Below are 19,152 nucleotides of genomic sequence, written 5' to 3'. Positions count from 1 at the left end.
ATTTAATTTATTGGGGAAATGAGTTACTAATAGATGAGGTTTCATTAATAGAAGTGTTTCAAATGGAGTCCATGGAAGGTAAAGGAAAATAATGGAAAGGAGTCCTTGATGGTTAAAAAAAAAAAAAAAAAAATGGGGCCAGTCATTCAACCTTTATCCTTTTGAGTCCTCCTTTTTCACTGTATCATATGGAAAATAAGGTTTTTACTATTTTTGGTGTTATAAATTCAAATAACTACTACTCGCTAACTCATTAGCAAAATTTAAAGAATAGAATTTTCAGTTACTCCTTAACTTATTAGCAACATAGTAATTGAAAATTATATTCTTTAAATTTTCTTACATTATTTCCAAGTGTTTGGGGTTTTTTTAATGCTTCCTATTACCAGGAAAAGGTTATTGTGTCAAGGCATTATATGAATGATAAGCTTAGGATGCTTGTTTTTAAAAAGTCTAAATTGCTCCTTAATTTCTTATTTTGTAACTAGCACTATAATTTTTATGTAGTACTTTCTGTACTATGATAGCTTAAAGATATTATAATTAATATATTGCTAGTATATATTCATTGAACTTCATTCTCTATCTAAAAAATTAAAGCAATTAACTGATTGTTTAAGCTTCAAAAAAATCTGAATTATTTATTTTATATAGCATTGCTTTTATGCTTCTAATATTTTATGGCCTTTTTCATGGGTACTGCTAGCCTGCTGGTTATAGTAATAACAACTTAATAGTGTAGGTGATTCTAAAATTTGGTATATAGGGTACTATTAAATAGCGTTTAAATGTGACGAGACATGTTTTATTAGGTCATTAATGTACACCTTGGGTGCATATAGAATCATAATTTTACTTCCTAAGGCATACATTAATTAACAAATAAAACATGCCCTGGAGTGTCGTCTTATGACTGTAATATAGCTACTATATTTTTAGTAATTTTTTTTAATTTGTATCCTGTAGTGTGCTCTTGGCATAGGAGACCACATGCTCGGACTTTAATATAGTTAGACAATGCTACAGAGCCTTATTCTTTACTTATTCTTTATTTTTATCCCTTTTTTTAAAGTTGTTTTTCACTATAGAACTTTTAAATTTTGTTTCTTTAATTTTATAGCAGCATTTCTTTTAGACATAAGTTGGATTTACACAGCTTTAATAGATAATACTATAATTTTCACTTTTTCACCTGGCCCTTAAGTTGAATATTTTCCCATCTTGCAGTTATGTTCTTCTCCTTTTTATTGAATCACCAAGTAATAAAGGACATTTACTTCTATACTATTCCATCAAACTGTTCCAAAGGAACTAGATACATTGCTTTGCACCTGATTTAGAGTTTTGAGTATTTTGCTAAAAGTAAACTATACTTAGGTATCTAGATAATGATACTGTTAAATTAGCAACTGCAGTACGTTAATTTATAAAACTCACTTTCCTATATACATTTGTAGTTTAAAAGAAGCTATAAAGTTTTTTTCTTCACTGTAGTGTATCAAATATTGGCATAATGCTATTGCTTATGAAATATAGCACATCTTACCAAAATTCTTTTATTGTAGTTCTGACATCTTATTTATAGGTATTTATAGACATTTAAATTTTATGAAGTGGTAACACAGCTTTGGGCACTATTTCTTAGTCATGTTCGACGATTTCTAACTTGACTTTTATTTCTATGCACAGGATTGTGGATAATATGCCTGTAACGTGGTGTTATGATGTTGAAGATGGTCAGAGGTTCTGTAATCCTGGTTTTCCTATTGGCTGTTATATTACAGATAAAGGCCATGCAAAAGATGCCTGTGTTATTAATGTAAGTTCGTGAAAAACTTTGTTACTTTTTAAAAATGGTTTTTTGGTACAGAAGGATTCAGTCTTTACCTGGACAAAATTTGTTATGTTCATTGGATAAGTACAATTCAGATGTTCTGAAGCACAACTACTTAGGTCTTAAACTTAGGCCAGATTAACAATATATAAATTTAATTCTAGAACTAAAATAATTCAGATTTAGTTCAACATTCACTGAGAGTGTCTGTTACATGCTAAGCACTATGCTAAGGGCTGGGGCTTTGTATGTTCTGACTCTGTTGAAAGTTAGACTCATAAATCTTACATATATTTTTTAAAAAGTAGATTGGTGGAGTTCCAGAAAGACCTTATTATAAGTCCATGAAATTTGTATTACAAATTTAAGTCCATAAAATATTATATTGCAAAAGTTTGGTATTATACCTGTTTTTAAAAGGTAAAAGCCTTTATGGCCATTCTTTCATATTTAAAAATGATAGTAAAGTGAAGACATCAATATAGAAAGTATTAAAATTTACTGGGAGTAGATCTTAAATGTTGTGTGCTCAATTTAATCTCTTAATTAATATGACTTGGTGGTAGACGTTAGCATAAGCTCGATCATGAAACTGGTTACATTGGCTAATGCTTTTGAGAGAGTTGACCAGAAACACTTGAATAATTTAAGTTATTGGTTTAGTGTGAAGTTACAAAACTTCCAAGGAGGAAAAGTGTTGAGATGTGTAAGATTTAGCATGCTCATAACATGTAATATTTTAACATTTCTTTTGTTTGTTTTATCATAAGTGGAAAGATAGAAAATATTAGATGTGTTCTTTTTAACAGGTACCTACTTTTATGTAAGAATTAAAGCATTAAACATAATTTGTACTCTGCCAATTAGTTTTGGCTTATAGAGAGTTTAAGCTTAAAACTTAAACGTTTTTATGGGGAAGGATTAAAACTCTGTCTAAGCTCAAATCTTCCTACTTTTTGTGCCTCATTTTAAAGTTTTGTCTTGACTCCTGTATAGCCAGTTTTCTACCTTTAAGTTCTGTTCCACAGTCAGAATTCCACGAAAGAGATACATTTTACATCTTCAACCACGTTGACATCAAAATCTACTATCATGTTGTTGAAACTGGGTCCATGGGAGCAAGATTAGTGGCTGCCAAACTTGAACCAAAAAGGTAACTATACAAACGGGTAAAAAGTAAATGAATGTGGGAGTGCCTGTCTGGTTCAGTCGGAAGAGCCTGTGGCTCTTGATCTCGAGGTTAGGAGTTTGAGCCCTACGTTGGGTGTAGAGATGACTTAAAGGGGGGCATGTGGCTGGCTCAGTCAGTGGAGCATGGAGCTCTTTATCTCAGAGTCATGAGTTCAAGCACCATTTTGGGCAGACAGCTTACTTAAAAAAATAAAATACAGTAAAAAGAAATAAAAAGGTAAGTAAATGTAAGTGAAATTATTCCCAAAGAATGAGTATTTGGGGCCCAGTTAACTTTTTCTTTAATCAGTATTCTGACATATAATCTGGCATTTCAGAATTGATTTTACTAAAACTCCCTTTATTGTGATTTGTTACTGAGTTGTGGGTTGTCCAGAGAAATCATACAGATTTTTTTTTTCCGTACAGATATTTTTTCAAGCCAGAGTACCTTTTTGTTATGTTTTTTTAATCAGGAAGTTTTGACAGCTTTTCTATGTCAGCTTGGAGTGGAGAACGTGAGTGGTTGGGACAGTGTTTCCTCTTATGGTGGAAAAGCATTGCCTCTAATATTTGCAACTTGACCTCTCATCAGAGGCCCAAATGAGCTGATTTTTTTCTTTAAGACTTTGTTTTTTTAAGTAATCTCTACACCCAACGTGGGGTTCAAACTTAACCCTGAGATCAAGAGTCCCACACTCTTCAGACTGAGCCAGCCAGGCGCCCCATCAAATGAGCTGATGGGTGCTGTCATTTCTAAAAATCTCCATGTACTGTTAGATGCCGTTGTGTGACAAGTCATTGAAAAAGTGTCTCTTCAAGTTGTTCAGTATTTTGGTATGAAAGTACCTGTCAGTTATTTGTGAGATCCTTTTTAGATTGAGTATTCCCTTTTTTTTCATGTTTTCCCCTCATACACTCCCCATCCTGCCATTGAAGTAGCCTTTTTCCCATGCTACTGCTGGTGAAGAAATTCATGCCAGGGTGCCTTTGTGGTTCAGTTGAGCCAGTGACTCTTGATTTCAGCTCAAGTCGTCTCAGGGTTGTGGGAGCCAGCTCTGTGTGGGGCTCTGTGCTCAGTGCTAAGTCTGCTTGCTATTCTTTCTCTCCCTGTCCCCCTCCTTCTCCTCTCACGCACACACACTCTCTCTCAAAATAAAATAAATAAACTCTTAAAAAAAAAAAAAGGTTCTCTCCATCTCTCTCTGCCCCTCCCCCATCTCATGTGTGCTCTCTCAAAAAAAATGCACGCCATTATAAGATGGCAGTTAAACTCCCTCAGTGTTTATTTTTGTTTTTTAAGTTAGTTGTTTATTTATTTATTTATTCATTTATTTTTGAAGATTTATTTCAGAGAGAGAGCCCGCTTGTGTGAGACGGGGAAGGGGCGGAGTCTGTAGAGGGAGAGGGAGACAAGTAGACTCCATGCTGAGCAGGGAGCCAGATGCAGGGCTTGATCCCAGGACCCTAACATCATGACTTGAGCTGAAATTAAGAGTTGGACCCTTAACCAACTGAGCCACCCAGGTGCCCCTTTTTCTTTTTAAAGATATTTAATGTTCTTCAGTTACAGTGCTTTTAAAAGTTTGTTTCTAATTTTGAATAATAATTTCTTACACATACTTATAACTAAGTCCATTATTTATATGAAATAAATATTTGTACTATTAAATGTGACATGAATAATTTTGCTTTGACTATAGTAGCATTTAAAAATATGTACAGAGGGGCGCCTGGGTGGCACAGCGGTTAAACGTCTGCCTTTGGCTCAGGGCGTGATCCTGGAGTCCCTGGGATCGAGCCCCACATCAGGCTTCTCCGCTGGAAGCCTGCTTCCTCCTCTCCCACTCCCCCTGCTTGTGTTCCCTCTCTCGCTGGCTGTCTCTCTCTGTCAAATAAATAAATAAAATCTTTAAAAAAATAAAAAATAATAAAAAATAAAATATGTACAGAATCTCTAGTCTGTACCCCATTTTTTAAAACTGTACTTTATCAGCATCTTGCCAAACCGTCTCTTCCCACAGCTTCAAGCATACCCATATAGATAAACCGGACTGCTCTGGACCCCCCATGGATATAAGTAACAAGGCTTCTGGGGAGATCAAAATTGCCTATACTTATTCTGTTAGCTTCCAGGTGAGTTTGTTTTTATCTCTAGTATAACTCAGAAATTGATTTTAAATTTATACTACTTAAACTAATTAAAAACATTAATGATTAACCTTGTCACATAGATAAGCTTTTAATGAGCTGATTTGGAATAGTTTGTCAGTGCACTAGGCAGCATAATCATACTCAAAGCTAAGTCTCTATTTAAATGAGAAGTATAGTAAATTGGAGAATTGAACCTGATTAAATGTTAAGTCATAAGAGATATGTAGAAGACAAAAGGTAGAAAATAGGCATAGAGAATCATATGAAAATGTCAAAGATTTATGTAACAAGCATTTGGGAAAGCAACACTATTTTAAAGTCTGGATTAGTATAAACTTTAGTGGAGAGTTTCCTAATATTAGATGATTTATATAGGTTCTTAGGGAGTGTTTTTATTAATGTAGAAGTTTCTTAGGAGGAAAGTAAAAGTTCACTTTATGAGAATCTGAGGCAATATTCCACCTCTTCTTTATTTTTTTTTTAATTATTTATTTAAGAGAGAGTGCGTGTGCGTGTGGGGAGGGGAGGTGGGTAGAGGGAGAGTCTTAAGTAGACTCCACACTGAGTGCAGAGCCGGATGTAGGGCTCAGTCTCACCACATTGAGATCATAGCCTTAGCAGGCACTTAATTGACTGTGCCACCCAGGCACCCCTCCACCTCTATTTTTAATAAACTATCTTGGCAATCAAGTATAGTTGTGACATTTACTCTCCCCATATAGTGTGTGATTTTGCAAGCCTAGTGCAATAAACACTATGTATTTCTAGGTATTAAGAGCTCATTATGGGTGACACCTTCCAGATGCTCAGTTATGACTCTAGTGTCTCATAAGGATAGATAGATGGCATCAAAAAGACTAAAAAATAAGTTATACCACTCAGTTTTTCTGAAAAAATTAAGTACAGCTCTAAATTTTGATATCTAAAATAAACTTTTGTTAGTTAAAATTTTAAGCAAGACTTTAAAAAAATATAGGTAACTAGGTACTTTTAGGAACTCTTTTATTATTTGTTATTTACTGCTGAATCTCATTTTGAATTTCCTAAGACTTAAGTTAGAGCTAAACTCTGAAACTCATGACTAATCCAGGTTATGATATTGAGCAATTACATTTGTTAACTGAATGGAAAGTCAAGCTATGAGTGGAAGTGTTTGGATCCTTAATATACGTTTGTCAGCAACTGCTTATTTAAAGATTTTTGTTTTCTTTTGTTTTATCTCCCTAGGAAGATAAAAACATCAGATGGGCATCTAGATGGGACTACATTCTGGAATCTATGCCTCATACCCACATTCAGTGGTTTAGGTAAGAATACAGAGTTAGGGACGCCTGGGTGGCACAGCGGTTAAGCATCTGCCTTCGGCTCAGGGTGTGATCCCGGCGTTCTGGGATCGAGTCCCACGTCAGGCTCCTCTGCTATGAGCCTGCTTCTTCCTGTCCCACTCCCCCTGCTGTGTTCCCTCTCTCGCTGGCTGTCTCTCTCTCTGTCAAATAAATAAATAAAATCTTAAAAAAAAAAAAAAAAGAATACAGAGTTAATCCACTTTATGCTCTGGGCTTACTCTGTGTTTTGTCCCTTTGAATATCTCCTTCATTCTCTACTCCTCTCTAGTTCTCCAGAAGTCTGGGCTTTTGAATTGGATAGACTTGTGTTCAGTCCTGGCCTGGTCACTGTTTGTGAGTCAGGCCAGGTCACCCAGTTATTCAGAGTCCCATTTCTTTATCTGGAAGTACCTGCCTCACGAGACTGTCCCTGGGGATTAAAGGAGAATGAAGGAAACAGACCATTTGAGCACCTTACCTGAAATGGAAGAAGCTACTGCTCATGTTATGGCTATTTATTATTGTTATTATTCTCTTCAAAGCATGACTCAAAATTTTTATCTGGAGAGTTGTCTATGGTGCCGTCACTCTCCTTTTTCTGCTTTGCTTGATTACCTTTTGATACTCATTAACTTACTGAGTAAATTTGTCGTAAATTTCTTAAGGATACAGACCTTTGTTGATCTCTACAGCTTGTATTGCATTTATTTGGGCATAGTACTTACTCAATAATGTTGGCCACAGGCAAAAATATTCTAGTTCTCAACAGATTATGATAAGATTATTACGATAAGTATATAAAGTTATGTATCCACTAGGACATATAATAGAACACAGCTCATTGAATCTTTGGATTTTAGGTCAAATTTTGATGTTGATCAATACTGTTTTAATGTTACTGAGTAAATATTTTAAAAAGGAAATTAAGATGCAGATTAATCCTGACATGTTTATCTCTACAGCATCATGAATTCCCTGGTCATTGTCCTCTTCTTGTCTGGAATGGTGGCTATGATTATGCTACGGACACTGCATAAAGATATTGCCAGATATAATCAGATGGATTCTACAGTGAGTGAAACATTTGAACTGTTCTTTGGTCTGCTAAGAATAGTCTTTATTTTGTTCTTTGGAAAAAGTTGAAATAATGGCTTTAGACAGAATCTTTCTTCTTAAAAGTTATCCTGAATTCACCTTTTCAAATGAGAAAATGATCCTTGAGTTGGTATTCTCTAGAAATGTAGTCGCTCCGGCATTCAGAGCTGCACTGTTCACAGCCCCGTCTGTGTTAGTGGATGGGTGTGGAGTGGGTGTAGGTGCACAGCTCCATGTCTGTCCCCTGTTCTCATGTACGTGCTGTCAGCTCTCAGATTTTCCATTCCCAGCCTGCACCCAGCTTGTGAAACAGCAAAGCTGAGTGGAATAACTCCCAAGCAGTTTTTATTTGTGCGTGTGTTTAACTTTTTAAAATTAATTTTCACTGAATTTTATCATTTCAACTTTTGGTATATTCAAAGTAATTTAATGTCCCAACCTCATTTATTCTCAAAACACTTAAAGTTATATAATGTTATACATTTTATACTTTTTTATTATATAGCAGCTCTTTGATAAAATTTCCACAAGAATCATAGTGTCTTGTAATGAAGACAAAAAAACTCAGAGTTTATTGCTTACTTTTCCCCAACTTCTTAGCCTTTTCCCCATAACTTTTCTGTCCTAATTAGAAAAAGAACATATTAATGTTTATAAGCTTTTTAGCATTTCTGCACTACAGTTTCTTTTCCATTACTTTTACTGATTATTAAATATTTTATTAAAATAATTTCAAAATACTCTTCATACTTGGCAATTTCAAATGATTGCTGAACTAATGGTATTTTCTTCTTCATTTGTACTGAGGTGTCATGGGGTAGAGGCCATGGCAACCCTGCTTCCCCTCTTGCTCCCATTCCTTTTTTCCTCCCTTACTGTAGTGGTCCAAGCAAGTCTGTTCAGACATAACTCAGATCATTCACTCCTGATCACAGCCCCCCAGTGGCTTTCCATTTCACTCAGAGTAAAAGCCAGAGTCTTTACAATGGTTTGTAGACCCTACAGTGCCCCCTTGGGGCTCTGCTCCAGCCATACTGGCCTTCTTGCTATTCCTCAGACATGTCAGGTGTGTTCTCACACCTCCAGCCTTTACACTTGCTTTTCTCTCTACCTCAAATGTTATTTACTCCCTCAGATATTTACATGGCTAGCTTCCTTACCTACTTAGTCATTACTGAAATTGGATCTTCCCAGTGAGACCTTCCTGACCATCAAATTAAAATTACACCTCCCTGGCCCCATATACATCCATACCTTCTAAGTCTTCTCTGTAGCACTTATCACCATCTAAGGTACTCTGTATTTTACTTACTTGTTTTGTTAATTGTCTGTCTTCCCAATGAGAACACATACTCAAAAGGGATTTTTCTGTTGTACTCACTATAGTGTCTCTGGTGTTTTTTAAACAGTGCTATGTTTTTACAGTTGGTGCTCAGTAAATGTTTTTTGAATGAATGAATGAGCCATTCCTTGATGTACTAGCCTTGTTGATGCATTGCTGGGCTCGTGATAGGTAAAAAGGTATCCAAGGACTATCTTCCAATTCCACCCCGCCCCCCACAAAAGTGAGCTGAGACCAGAGCAGGAAGCAATGCAAGCGCAAGAGGATGGAATCTCCTTTGAGTCAGTCCTTTTATAAAGTCTCTAACCAACTGGGAATTTAAACCTTGGGTCAATAACGAGGGAGCTGAACCTTGGTCTCCTCTTGTATTAAGCATGGATTCTTAAAGGGGAGCAAAATGATTCTAGGTTAGTAAGTGCCTTCTGATTCTTGGCAGAATCAAGTAGAAATCCTTTGACGTAAAGTCTCCCAAATTAAGGTTTGTAGAATTCCCCAATTTAAGATCAATAAAATATGATCTAGGGGCGCCTGGGTGGCCCAATCGGATGAGCATCTGACTCTTGATTTCAGCTCAGGTCATGATCTCACGGTCATGAGATTGAGCCCACGTTGGGCTCCCCGCTCGGCGGAGTGTCTGCTTGGGATTCTTTCTCTTCCTCTTTCTCTGCTTCCCCCCACCTTCTCTAGAAATAAATAAATAAATTTTTAAAAATGATCTATTAGAAATTCACAAAAAATTCACAGTAAACGTTTAGAACTCCCCTGAAGATGTCAGGTACTACAACTATTAATTACAGAGTATAAAGTATGTGAAAAAATTACAGGAATATTTAGATAAAGGAAACACAGTGTGTCCCAAGCAGAAGAAATAATAAGAAATCCACATCTTGATCAACTGTGACAAAACCATAGAACACCAGAGGAAAAAATATCTTAGAATCAGCCAGAGGGGGGAAAAAAGCATGAGAATCTGCAAAAGAAAAACTGTTAAATTGGAAATGGGAGCTCAGAGACAGAACATCTTAAATCGGTGAGGGAAATTAACTGTTTACGTGGAATCATGTACCTAGAGAAGGTATCTTTCAAGAATAAAGGTGAAATACCTTTTTCAGATGAACAGAAATAGTGGACTACAGACCATCACTGAAGGAATATCTATAGAAGTAAACTAGCAGTGAATCAATCAATCCTTCAATCGATCATACTTGAAGAAATTTCTATATAAGTACTTTAGCAGAAAATAAATAAATAAAAAACAATCTGAAAGAGATATTTAGAAAGATGGGTGAACAAAGAGATTCCAAGTAAACATTTTCTGTTTATAATGAGTCTAAATTTGGAGATTAACAAAAATGTATCAGCAGAGAAAAAACAAATTTGGTGTATAGTATTGGATAAAGTGGGTGGCCATCTGGTTGAAAAATAAGGTAGATTCCAACCTTATTCTTTATGTTAAATCAAAATATGAAACTATAAAGTACTAGAACACATGAGAAGTTATTTTTAAATCTTGAAGAAGGGTAGAATTTTTTAAGTATCACAGAGAGCCAGAAGTTATAAAAGAAATGATTGCTCTATGATTACTATGTTTAAAAAAATTTGAATAATGGGGCGCCTGGGTGGCACAGCGGTTAAGCTACTGCCTTCGGCTCAGGGCGTGATCCCGGCATTATGGGATCGAGCCCCACATCAGGCTCCTCTGCTATGAGTCTGCTTCTTCCTCTCCCACTCCCCCTGCTTGTGTTCCCTCTCTCGCTGGCTGTCTTTATCTCTGTCAAATAAATAAATAAAATCTTTAAAAAAAAAATTTGAATAGTAAGAAATACCATTAAGTAAAAAGGTGAAAGTCAAATGGGAAAATATCTAACACATGTCACAAACAAAGAGTTAATTCCTCATAAATAAAGAAATCCTAAAATCATTAAAAAAACAAGCAGCAGCCCAGTAAGAAACCAGGCATGGTACATGAAAAGAGAGGCCATTAAAAAGAAACACAAGGGATGCCTGGGTGGCTCAATCGGTGAAGCATCTGCCTTTGGCTCGGGTCATGATCCCAGAGTCCTGGGATCAAGCCCCACATCGGTCTCCTTGCTGGGCGGGGAGCCTGCTTCTCTCTCTGCCTGTAGCTCTGCCTACTTGTGTGTGCATGCACGCTCTCACGCTCTCTCTCTCTGACAAGTAAAATCTTAAAAAAAAAAAAAAACACAGAAATGGTTCTTAAACACATAAAAAGATGCAGCATCATTCATAATAAGAGAAATGCAAAATAAAACTGCAGTGCTCTGGCACACTGACAAATTAAAATGTTTGATAATGTGGTGGGGGATTGAGGACATGAGCACTTTGATGCATAGTTTATGAGAATGTAAATTGGTATAACTTAATGAAAAGCACTTTGGCAATATTAGTTTATAATGTAAATAGTTTGACCCAACAATTCAGTTCTTAGAAACTAACTTGGATGCAAAGGTTTTCATTATTACTGCTATTTTTTATTTTAAAACAGTATATTATTACTTATAATAACAAAAGATCTTAAGAAACCCAAATACTCATTAATAGGGGACTGATTTTTATAAATTAGGGAATGTCCCTGTAGTGGAATACTGTGTAATCATTAAAAAGAATGAGGCAATTCTGTATATACAAATGTGGAAGCATCTCCATGATATCATTAGACTAAAAGAGCAAGGTGTGAAATAATTTGAATAACATGCTGCCATTTATGCAAAATGAGAAAAGGTATTCATGCATTTCCTTATGTATAAGTAGAGTATCTCTGCAAAGATAATAAAAAACTAGTCACATTTGTTTTCTCCAAAGAAAGGGGACCTGGCCCTTTATGGGAAACTTAGTTTTCACTTAACTCTGAATTTTTTAGTGCTAATTCAGTAAAAAAGTAATCAGAAATGGTCCCTCGTCTGTAACACTACCCCACCTAAAAGAAGAGATGAGTGTATCTTTTTCCCCATATACTTTTAATGTAGACATTCACAGAAGCACGGAGAGTAATATACCCATCACCCTGGTCCAGCAGTTTTCAGCTCATGTTCACTTTTGTTTTAGAATCCCACCAGCTCCTCCCTTTCAGTTATTTTGAAGCCAATCCCAAATATAATTTTATTCAATCCATTTAGAACCCATGTACTTTTGGGGCGCCTGGGTGGCACAGCGGTTAAGCGTCTGCCTTCGGCTCAGGGCGTGATCATGGCGTTATGGGATCGAGCCCCACATCAGGCTCTTCTGCTATGAGCCTGCTTCTTCCTCTCCCACTCCCCCTGCTTGTGCTCCCTCTCTCGCTGGCTGTCTCTATCTCTGTCGAATAAATAAATAAAATCTTTAAAAAAAAAAAAAAAAAAAAGAACCCATGTACTTTTAATAAAACTTCAATTTGTACATTCATCAAAAGTGACTAGAGTGTAATTCCCTGGTATATATGGAAGTATTTTTATTTTTATTATTTCCTTATGTTAGCCATTGTAAGAGCAGGATTAGTACCTATATAAAAGTTTCCATGTTTCAAATTTCACTTGATTTATATTTATTTAAAAATATGAGTAAATGTACCACATTATCAATAGCATTGTCTGCTACAAAGATAGAAGTTTGGGAATTTGGGGTAGAGACGAGATCCATCCTGAAGGAAATGTAGAGAAATGACGCTGAAAAAGTAACGGGGGCCAGAGTCTGAAGGGCTTGTAAGCAATACAGTTTGAAGGTCACAGGGAAGCTCTTAAAAGGATTTTAAACAGCACTGACCTAGCCAGGTTTGTGATGTAGGAAAATCACTTTGAATATTACGTGGAGAATCATTCAGAGCAGGGCAAGATTGAAGGTACAGAAACCAGTCCAGAGGTGGTTATGGAACTCTCAGAAATAGGATGGTGGCAGGGAAGAAAAAAGGAGGTGGACAGACAGATACAGAGGGTGTTTAGAAGGTGGGATGGAATACTGATAGACTGGTTGACTGTGGAGAAGGTGGAAGAGGGAGAGAAAATAAATGACCCCATGTTTCTGGTCCAAAGCACCCAGTTGGTTAAAGGACCCTGCTGGTTCCTGTATTGAGAAGTAACTGAACAGAAGCAAGGGTGGGAACACAGAGGTCAGTGCGGTATATATTGCAATAGCCAAGTGAGAGGTCATGACTCGAACAGGGGGCTAGTGTTGGGTTCTGCTGAAATATTTTGGAGGTAGAGCTGAAGATTTGTTAAAGGACTGTATTCAAGGTGTGAAAAAAGGGGGGAATTAAGGAGGATTCCAAAGTTTTGGAGACTGAACAGCTGGCGAGATGGAGCTTTTACTACTGGGTGACCGGGTTGGGGGGTGGGGTGCTGCTGCAGAATGAGTATAGGTGGGGAGGGAGAATCCATTCAGTTGTGGGTGATTCTGTTCAGGATGCTTGTTAAACAACCATGTGGAGCTGTTGATTAGGCAAATTGTGTACGTGTGTCTAGAGATCAGGAGAGCAGTTAGGGCTGGTGGCAAACTTATTCATATGCTCATAGCTAAGCCTACTTTACCCAGCAAAGTAGCTGTGAAACCTAATACCATTCATTCATTTTGGAAATTAGTAAATGTAGATTGAAAAGGATAGAGTGTGAGTAAAAATTAAGTCAGCAGGTTGGCTCATAAAGCTCGACTAGAATTAGATAAGTATCACATTATTTTGTATCTTTTTGAAGTTACTCAATATATTTTTATAGACCTTAACATGCAACATTCCTTTAAAAGCAATTCAGGAAGACTGTAGAAAGCTCTAGGAGTCAAACTTCATAAAACTTTGGAATTGAAATAAATACTACATTTGTAAGTTTAAAAAAAATTTTCAGTGTCAGCATATTTACCAGTGAACAAACTGTCTAGCTGTCCTGGTGATACCACATGTCAATTAAACAACTTCATTCCCTTTTTAGGAGGATGCCCAGGAAGAATTTGGCTGGAAACTAGTTCATGGTGATATATTCCGTCCTCCAAGAAAAGGGATGCTACTATCAGTCTTTCTTGGATCGGGGACACAGATTTTAATTATGACTTTTGTGACTCTATGTAAGTATTAAGGGAAAATTAAAAAGTAGAAAATACTTTTTCTAAATAAATATTTGAAAACCAGTGTTCTGGGGGGCCTGGGTGACTCGATTAAGCATCCAACTCTTGATTTCAGTGCAGGTCATGATCTCCGGATTATGGGATCGAGCCCTGCTCGGCGCTCAGCAAGGAGTCAGCTTGAGATTTTCTCTCTCCCTCTATCCCTCCCCTGCTGTGCACTCACGTGTTCTCTCTCTAAAATAAATAGATAAAATCTTAAAAAAACAACAACAACATGGAAACCAGTTTTCCTAAGTGTAGCTAGGCTTGATTGTTTCTAAGAGCCCTTTTCGCTTTTAAGTCTGTGTGCTTTGGCTATACGTTACTGGGAGGCAGGGTTAGCTGTGCCAGAAATCTGACTTCATATCCCCTTACGGCTGCATAGAGACCAAGCCTTTGTCATGGAGTTGGAGCTAAAGAGGACTAGGTACTTGAAGACCAGCTGGGTCTCAGTCTGGGTGGCTTGGAACCAGAGTCATCCAGGTTGACTCTGCCACCCCACCAGGAGCAGTATGATTAGGATCCCAAGACATTTTTGGCTTCCACTGGAAGAAAAAAAAGGAGAAGAGGGAATGAGGCAGAAAGCTTTTTTTCGACCTTCCTCATCTGAGAAGGATTTAGGAAGCAAGACCTTTCTTCACTAGCAGTGTTCAGAAGAGAGCTTCCTACACAAAAAATATCTCCTCTTTGTGCCACCTGAAAATCTTCAGAAATGTTAATACTTAAATTTTTGTCAATTAAGACAACCATTTTTTTTAAATAGCCCCTCCTCCCCCTTTGAGTTACTGATCAGTCACAGGGGTGGTTCTGAGGCTGCTGTATGGGAATACGGTATTTCTGCAGTTTTCTTAATTGTAAGAAAAAAAGGTTTATGAATAGAATTTTCTAAATTTTGCTTTTATTTTCCTTATGTTTCCTTTATTGGTGCCTTCTACTAATGAACAGTAACACATGAATTATTACTGGAAGAATTCGGAAATCCCTGACCTTTTAACAATTTTTTAATGAACATTTGTTCTTATGTTTGCATATTAAATATGTAATGCTAAAGTCACTTTACGTTAGTAAAATTATTCCACATTTTTGTGATGGAACTATATAAATGCTTTACAAAGAGGATTCTCACTTCCAAATGTCTGGCACCTAAGTTTGAGAACCACTGACTTACACCTCTGGGCTTACTTTGAAGACTAACCTGAAGATTAACTAGAACATGTATCTTTAGCTACTTAGGTAAGGAGATGCAGCTGTGATGGGTAGGCCTAGAATTCTTAAGTATATTATACCGAAGAGGGTAGGTTGGGAGAAGGCATCATGACAGAGATTTGGAACCAGCCAGAGGATAGCATGAAGGCATTAGATCGCCAGAGAGCCAGGGTAGAGCAGGAGCAGAGTGGGTGCTTCAGGATAAAATTCTCTTTGAAAATTTTATTGGGAGTTGCCTTCTGTCATCATCTGGTCCTTGTTGGGGTCTGCTAGAAAGTGAATTCGTGAGGAAGGAAAGTTTCAGAGAACCTATGGATCATTTTCCTTAAATGCTCAAATATGAACTTTCTCCTTCAGAACAGTCCATTTCTCAGTTCTGGGGAGAAAGGGGGGGATGCATTTTGGTTGAAATTCTGATAGGTCTTCTAAAGTTACCCTGGTTGGTTTCCTGCTTGTGAGTTTCTCCTCATGCCCTTCGGTCGGTACTGATGAGAAGGTGTGGGTGGACATGTGCTTGATTATGTACACCTCGGAAACCCTGGGAACTTTCTTGCTCCTGGGATTAAAAGGCCACTTGGATTTCTTTCTGAGCAAAGTGATAACTTCTGAATCCCAGCTTAAAGCCAGGAATCTCTACAAATACAAGATATCATTTTTATTCTTATTAGTCAGGTGGGTTATATAAGGAAGAACAAATAAAACCAACCAAGTAAATAAAGGTAGAAGCCAGAATTTCCCCAGGTCATTGACCAAGTCCTTCAGTAACTTGTGTTCAGAAAGCAAATGGTACTGTGAAATCTTTATTCTCTTGTTTTATTCATTGGTTAGGTTTTGTCTGGTCTTTTGTGTTTGAATGTTATAAGGCATTTTTCACCCCAGAGGATTCAGTATTTTTATTTATTTATTTATTTTTTAGATTTTATATATTTATTTGAGAGAGCATGAGCAAGAGAGAGGCAGCAGAGGGAGAAGGAGAAGCGGACTCCCTGTTGAGTAGGGAGCCCAATGCAGAGCTCAATCCTGGGACTCTGGGATCATGACCTGATGCTTAACCGACTAAGGCAGATGCTTAACCGACTAAGCCACCCAGGCACCACTGCCTCCCCAAGTATTATTTTTAAAGGGAACAAAAGTGGGACTATTTCATGGTGGGAATATCTTTATTCATATTAATTTTTAAAAGCTATACTTGACAGGGCACCTGGGTAGCTCAGTTGGTTAAGCGACTCTTGGTTTCAACTCAAGGTCTCAGGGTCATGGGATCGAGCCCCACATCAGCTCTATGCTCAGCACGGGGTCTACTTGAAATTCTCACTGTCTCTCTCTCTCTCTCTGTCTCTCTCTCTCTCTCGCCCCTCTTTTTCCCCTTTGCCCCTCCCCCAACTCATGTGCACGCGCGTGCGCGCGCTCTCTCTCTCTCTCTCCATCCCTCCCTCCCTTCCTCCTCTCTCTCTAAAAAAAATTTAAAAATCTTAAAAAAAAAAAAAAAAAAAGCTGTACTTGAATCAGAAGAGCTGAAAGCATTCGTGAGCACCCAGTCAGCCTTCCCAGATAATAGGAAAGGTGGGATCTTATGGACCCTGACAAGAAATGGCCAAAGTACAGTTTGCTTTATTTATTATCCTGTTGATGTAGTACCTTAAAATATTGCTAAGATTTAGTGTGACTGTATGGTAAGACAGTATATTAATGAGATTGTATTTGGTTTCTTGTTTAAAAAAATGAAAGGGGTCTTCTATTACTTCAGAAAGGAAACAGGAATAAAATTTGTAACTTAAAATCACTTATTTTTTAGTTTTTGCTTGCCTGGGATTTTTGTCACCTGCCAACAGAGGAGCACTGATGACTTGTGCTGTGGTCCTGTGGGTGCTGCTGGGCACTCCTGCTGGCTATGTCGCTGCCAGATTTTATAAGTGTAAGTAAGAGCCACCTTGACTGTCAGGTCAGGAATCTCATCTGCTCCATCACTGCACCTGAGCCTGTGCGTCTAGTCGGTGATTTTCTCGAAACAATATGTATTATAGATACATAGCTTTATTTAAAAGAAGCTTGTGATGTGGATGACCATCCCTAGATTTTGTTTAAAAATGTTCATACGGTGAGGTAAGCAAATTTAGGTGCTGCGTATCCACCATCCCCTCTGTTCTTTTACTTCTAAGTTTTGACATAAGAGGTTTGGCTGAACAACTTAGATTTGCTACATTCATAGAAATGTATATAGACTAATAAAGGAAGATAATATACTTAGGAGTATCACTGATTTATTAACTAAAATAAGTAGTATATATAGTAATACCTTTTCTTAAGTGAGAGGTCATGCTAAAGAGCCCTGACATAATTTAATTTGCTTTTATAATATAATTCGTTGTAGTCTCTTGTATTCTTACTTTCTAAAAGTAAAATAAATTTCAGTGAAAAAAAGCATCAGGGCCACAGGGTAAGGATGGGATATGACTAGATGACTTGCAAAGCAGTTTTGCCAGGGTCAGTGAATGCCAGCGTTTGCCATGGAATCCTGAAGTCTACTGAGATAACCTCATAGGTAACCTGTAATTTAAAGTGACAGGGAGGAGGTAAAAAAACCCATGCTCTGAAAACATCTTCATGTACAGACTTTCAGTTAGAAAATTTAAATGTGCTACACTTTAGGCTTGAGGGTTCCTAGTTTTATAACAAATTCTGAAACTGGCTGCAAGGCAAAGGAGAATCCCCAGTATGCCCTTTCTCTACCCAGTCCCATGGATTGAAACTGGCCTAGAGCTTAAGGGTTTGTTTTATTTGGAAATTTAAAAAAAAAATTAGAAAAAGAAGTGGTCTTGATGACCTTCCTTTAAGTGTTAGGTTTATTACGCTGAAGCAAACATCTTGAGAGCTTGGTTTGTCAAGGAAAGTGCTGTGATGTGCGTCTCTGATCTGCGTCACTTGTGGAGGGCCTGTCATACCATTTGCTAGTGTGATTTTCTAGGAGTGAGGACCCAGTGCTGTCTGAAAATTTGTTTAATCCTGGACATATACGGCCATTTGGTTTGCTTTGAAGAAAAGTCTGTGTTATTCCACTTTTGTTTTCTTCTACAGCCTTTGGAGGTGAGAAGTGGAAAACAAATGTTTTATTGACATCATTTCTTTGTCCTGGGTAAGTAATAGTAACTTTTCAATAGTAACTTTCTTACATAGTCATAAAATTTAGTTCCCAAATTTTCGATTTCTTAAGTCTTGAATCTTCTTGTTCTCTAAACCATGTACCCTAGAAAATGAATTTAATTTTTTAAAAAGGGATAAAAAGTGAATATTTAATAAACATTTACACAGTGACTACCACCTGCCATATCTGGAAAAAGTATCTTTTTTTTTTTTTTTTTAAGATTTTATTTATTTGTTGAGAGAGAGCACAAGCAGGGGGAGCAGCAGGCAGAGGGAGAAGTAGGCTCCCTGCTGAGCAAGGAGCCTGATGTGGGACTCGGTCCTAAGACCCTGGGATCATGACCTGATCCAAAGGCAGACGCTTAACCGACTGAGCCACCCAGGCATCCCTGGAAAAATATTTTTGGGCATGAGAAATTGTTACATTCCTTTTCCTTAAAGTCTGTTTCTTAGCCCATGTGTAAGGCTGCATTGAAAGCTTTTGACCTGATCACAAGAAGGGGTTTTCACTTGAATATAGTTTAGGGAAGTGAACATTTTCAGATTTCTGTCAAAAGTATTGCCACCTTTAAGCCACCTAAGTGTCCATTGATAGATGAATGGGGTAAAGAAGATGTGGTGTGTGTGTGAATATATATATATACACACACACACACAATGGAATATCACTCAGCTATAAAAAAAGAACGAGATCTCGCCATTTGTGACAATATGGATGGACCTAGAGAGTATTATGCTAAGTGAAATAAGTCAGACAGAGAAAGACAGATACGATAATATTTCACTTACATGTGGAATCT

At 37.2% G+C, this 19,152-nt stretch overlaps 1 protein-coding gene across 1 annotated transcript in view; it reads left to right on the top strand.

Moving 5' to 3' along the window:
* TM9SF2 (transmembrane 9 superfamily member 2) overlaps positions 1-19,152 on the top strand; it is a 57,905-nt gene that overhangs the window by 23,260 nt on the left and 15,493 nt on the right. The window contains exons 5-12 of the mRNA XM_045810953.2: positions 1,690-1,819; positions 2,863-2,987; positions 5,029-5,140; positions 6,386-6,465; positions 7,446-7,554; positions 13,834-13,966; positions 17,007-17,126; positions 18,287-18,344. Of these exons, the coding sequence (XP_045666909.1) occupies positions 1,690-1,819; positions 2,863-2,987; positions 5,029-5,140; positions 6,386-6,465; positions 7,446-7,554; positions 13,834-13,966; positions 17,007-17,126; positions 18,287-18,344 (867 nt within the window). The remainder of the gene's footprint in view (positions 1-1,689; positions 1,820-2,862; positions 2,988-5,028; positions 5,141-6,385; positions 6,466-7,445; positions 7,555-13,833; positions 13,967-17,006; positions 17,127-18,286; positions 18,345-19,152) is intronic.

This window comes from Ursus americanus, chromosome 10 (genome assembly GCF_024610735.1).
Source record: "Ursus americanus isolate L20-20 chromosome 10, mUrsAme1.1.p, whole genome shotgun sequence".
NCBI lineage: Eukaryota > Metazoa > Chordata > Mammalia > Carnivora > Ursidae > Ursus > Ursus americanus.
This window is presented reverse-complemented; position numbering and strand designations above follow the sequence as displayed.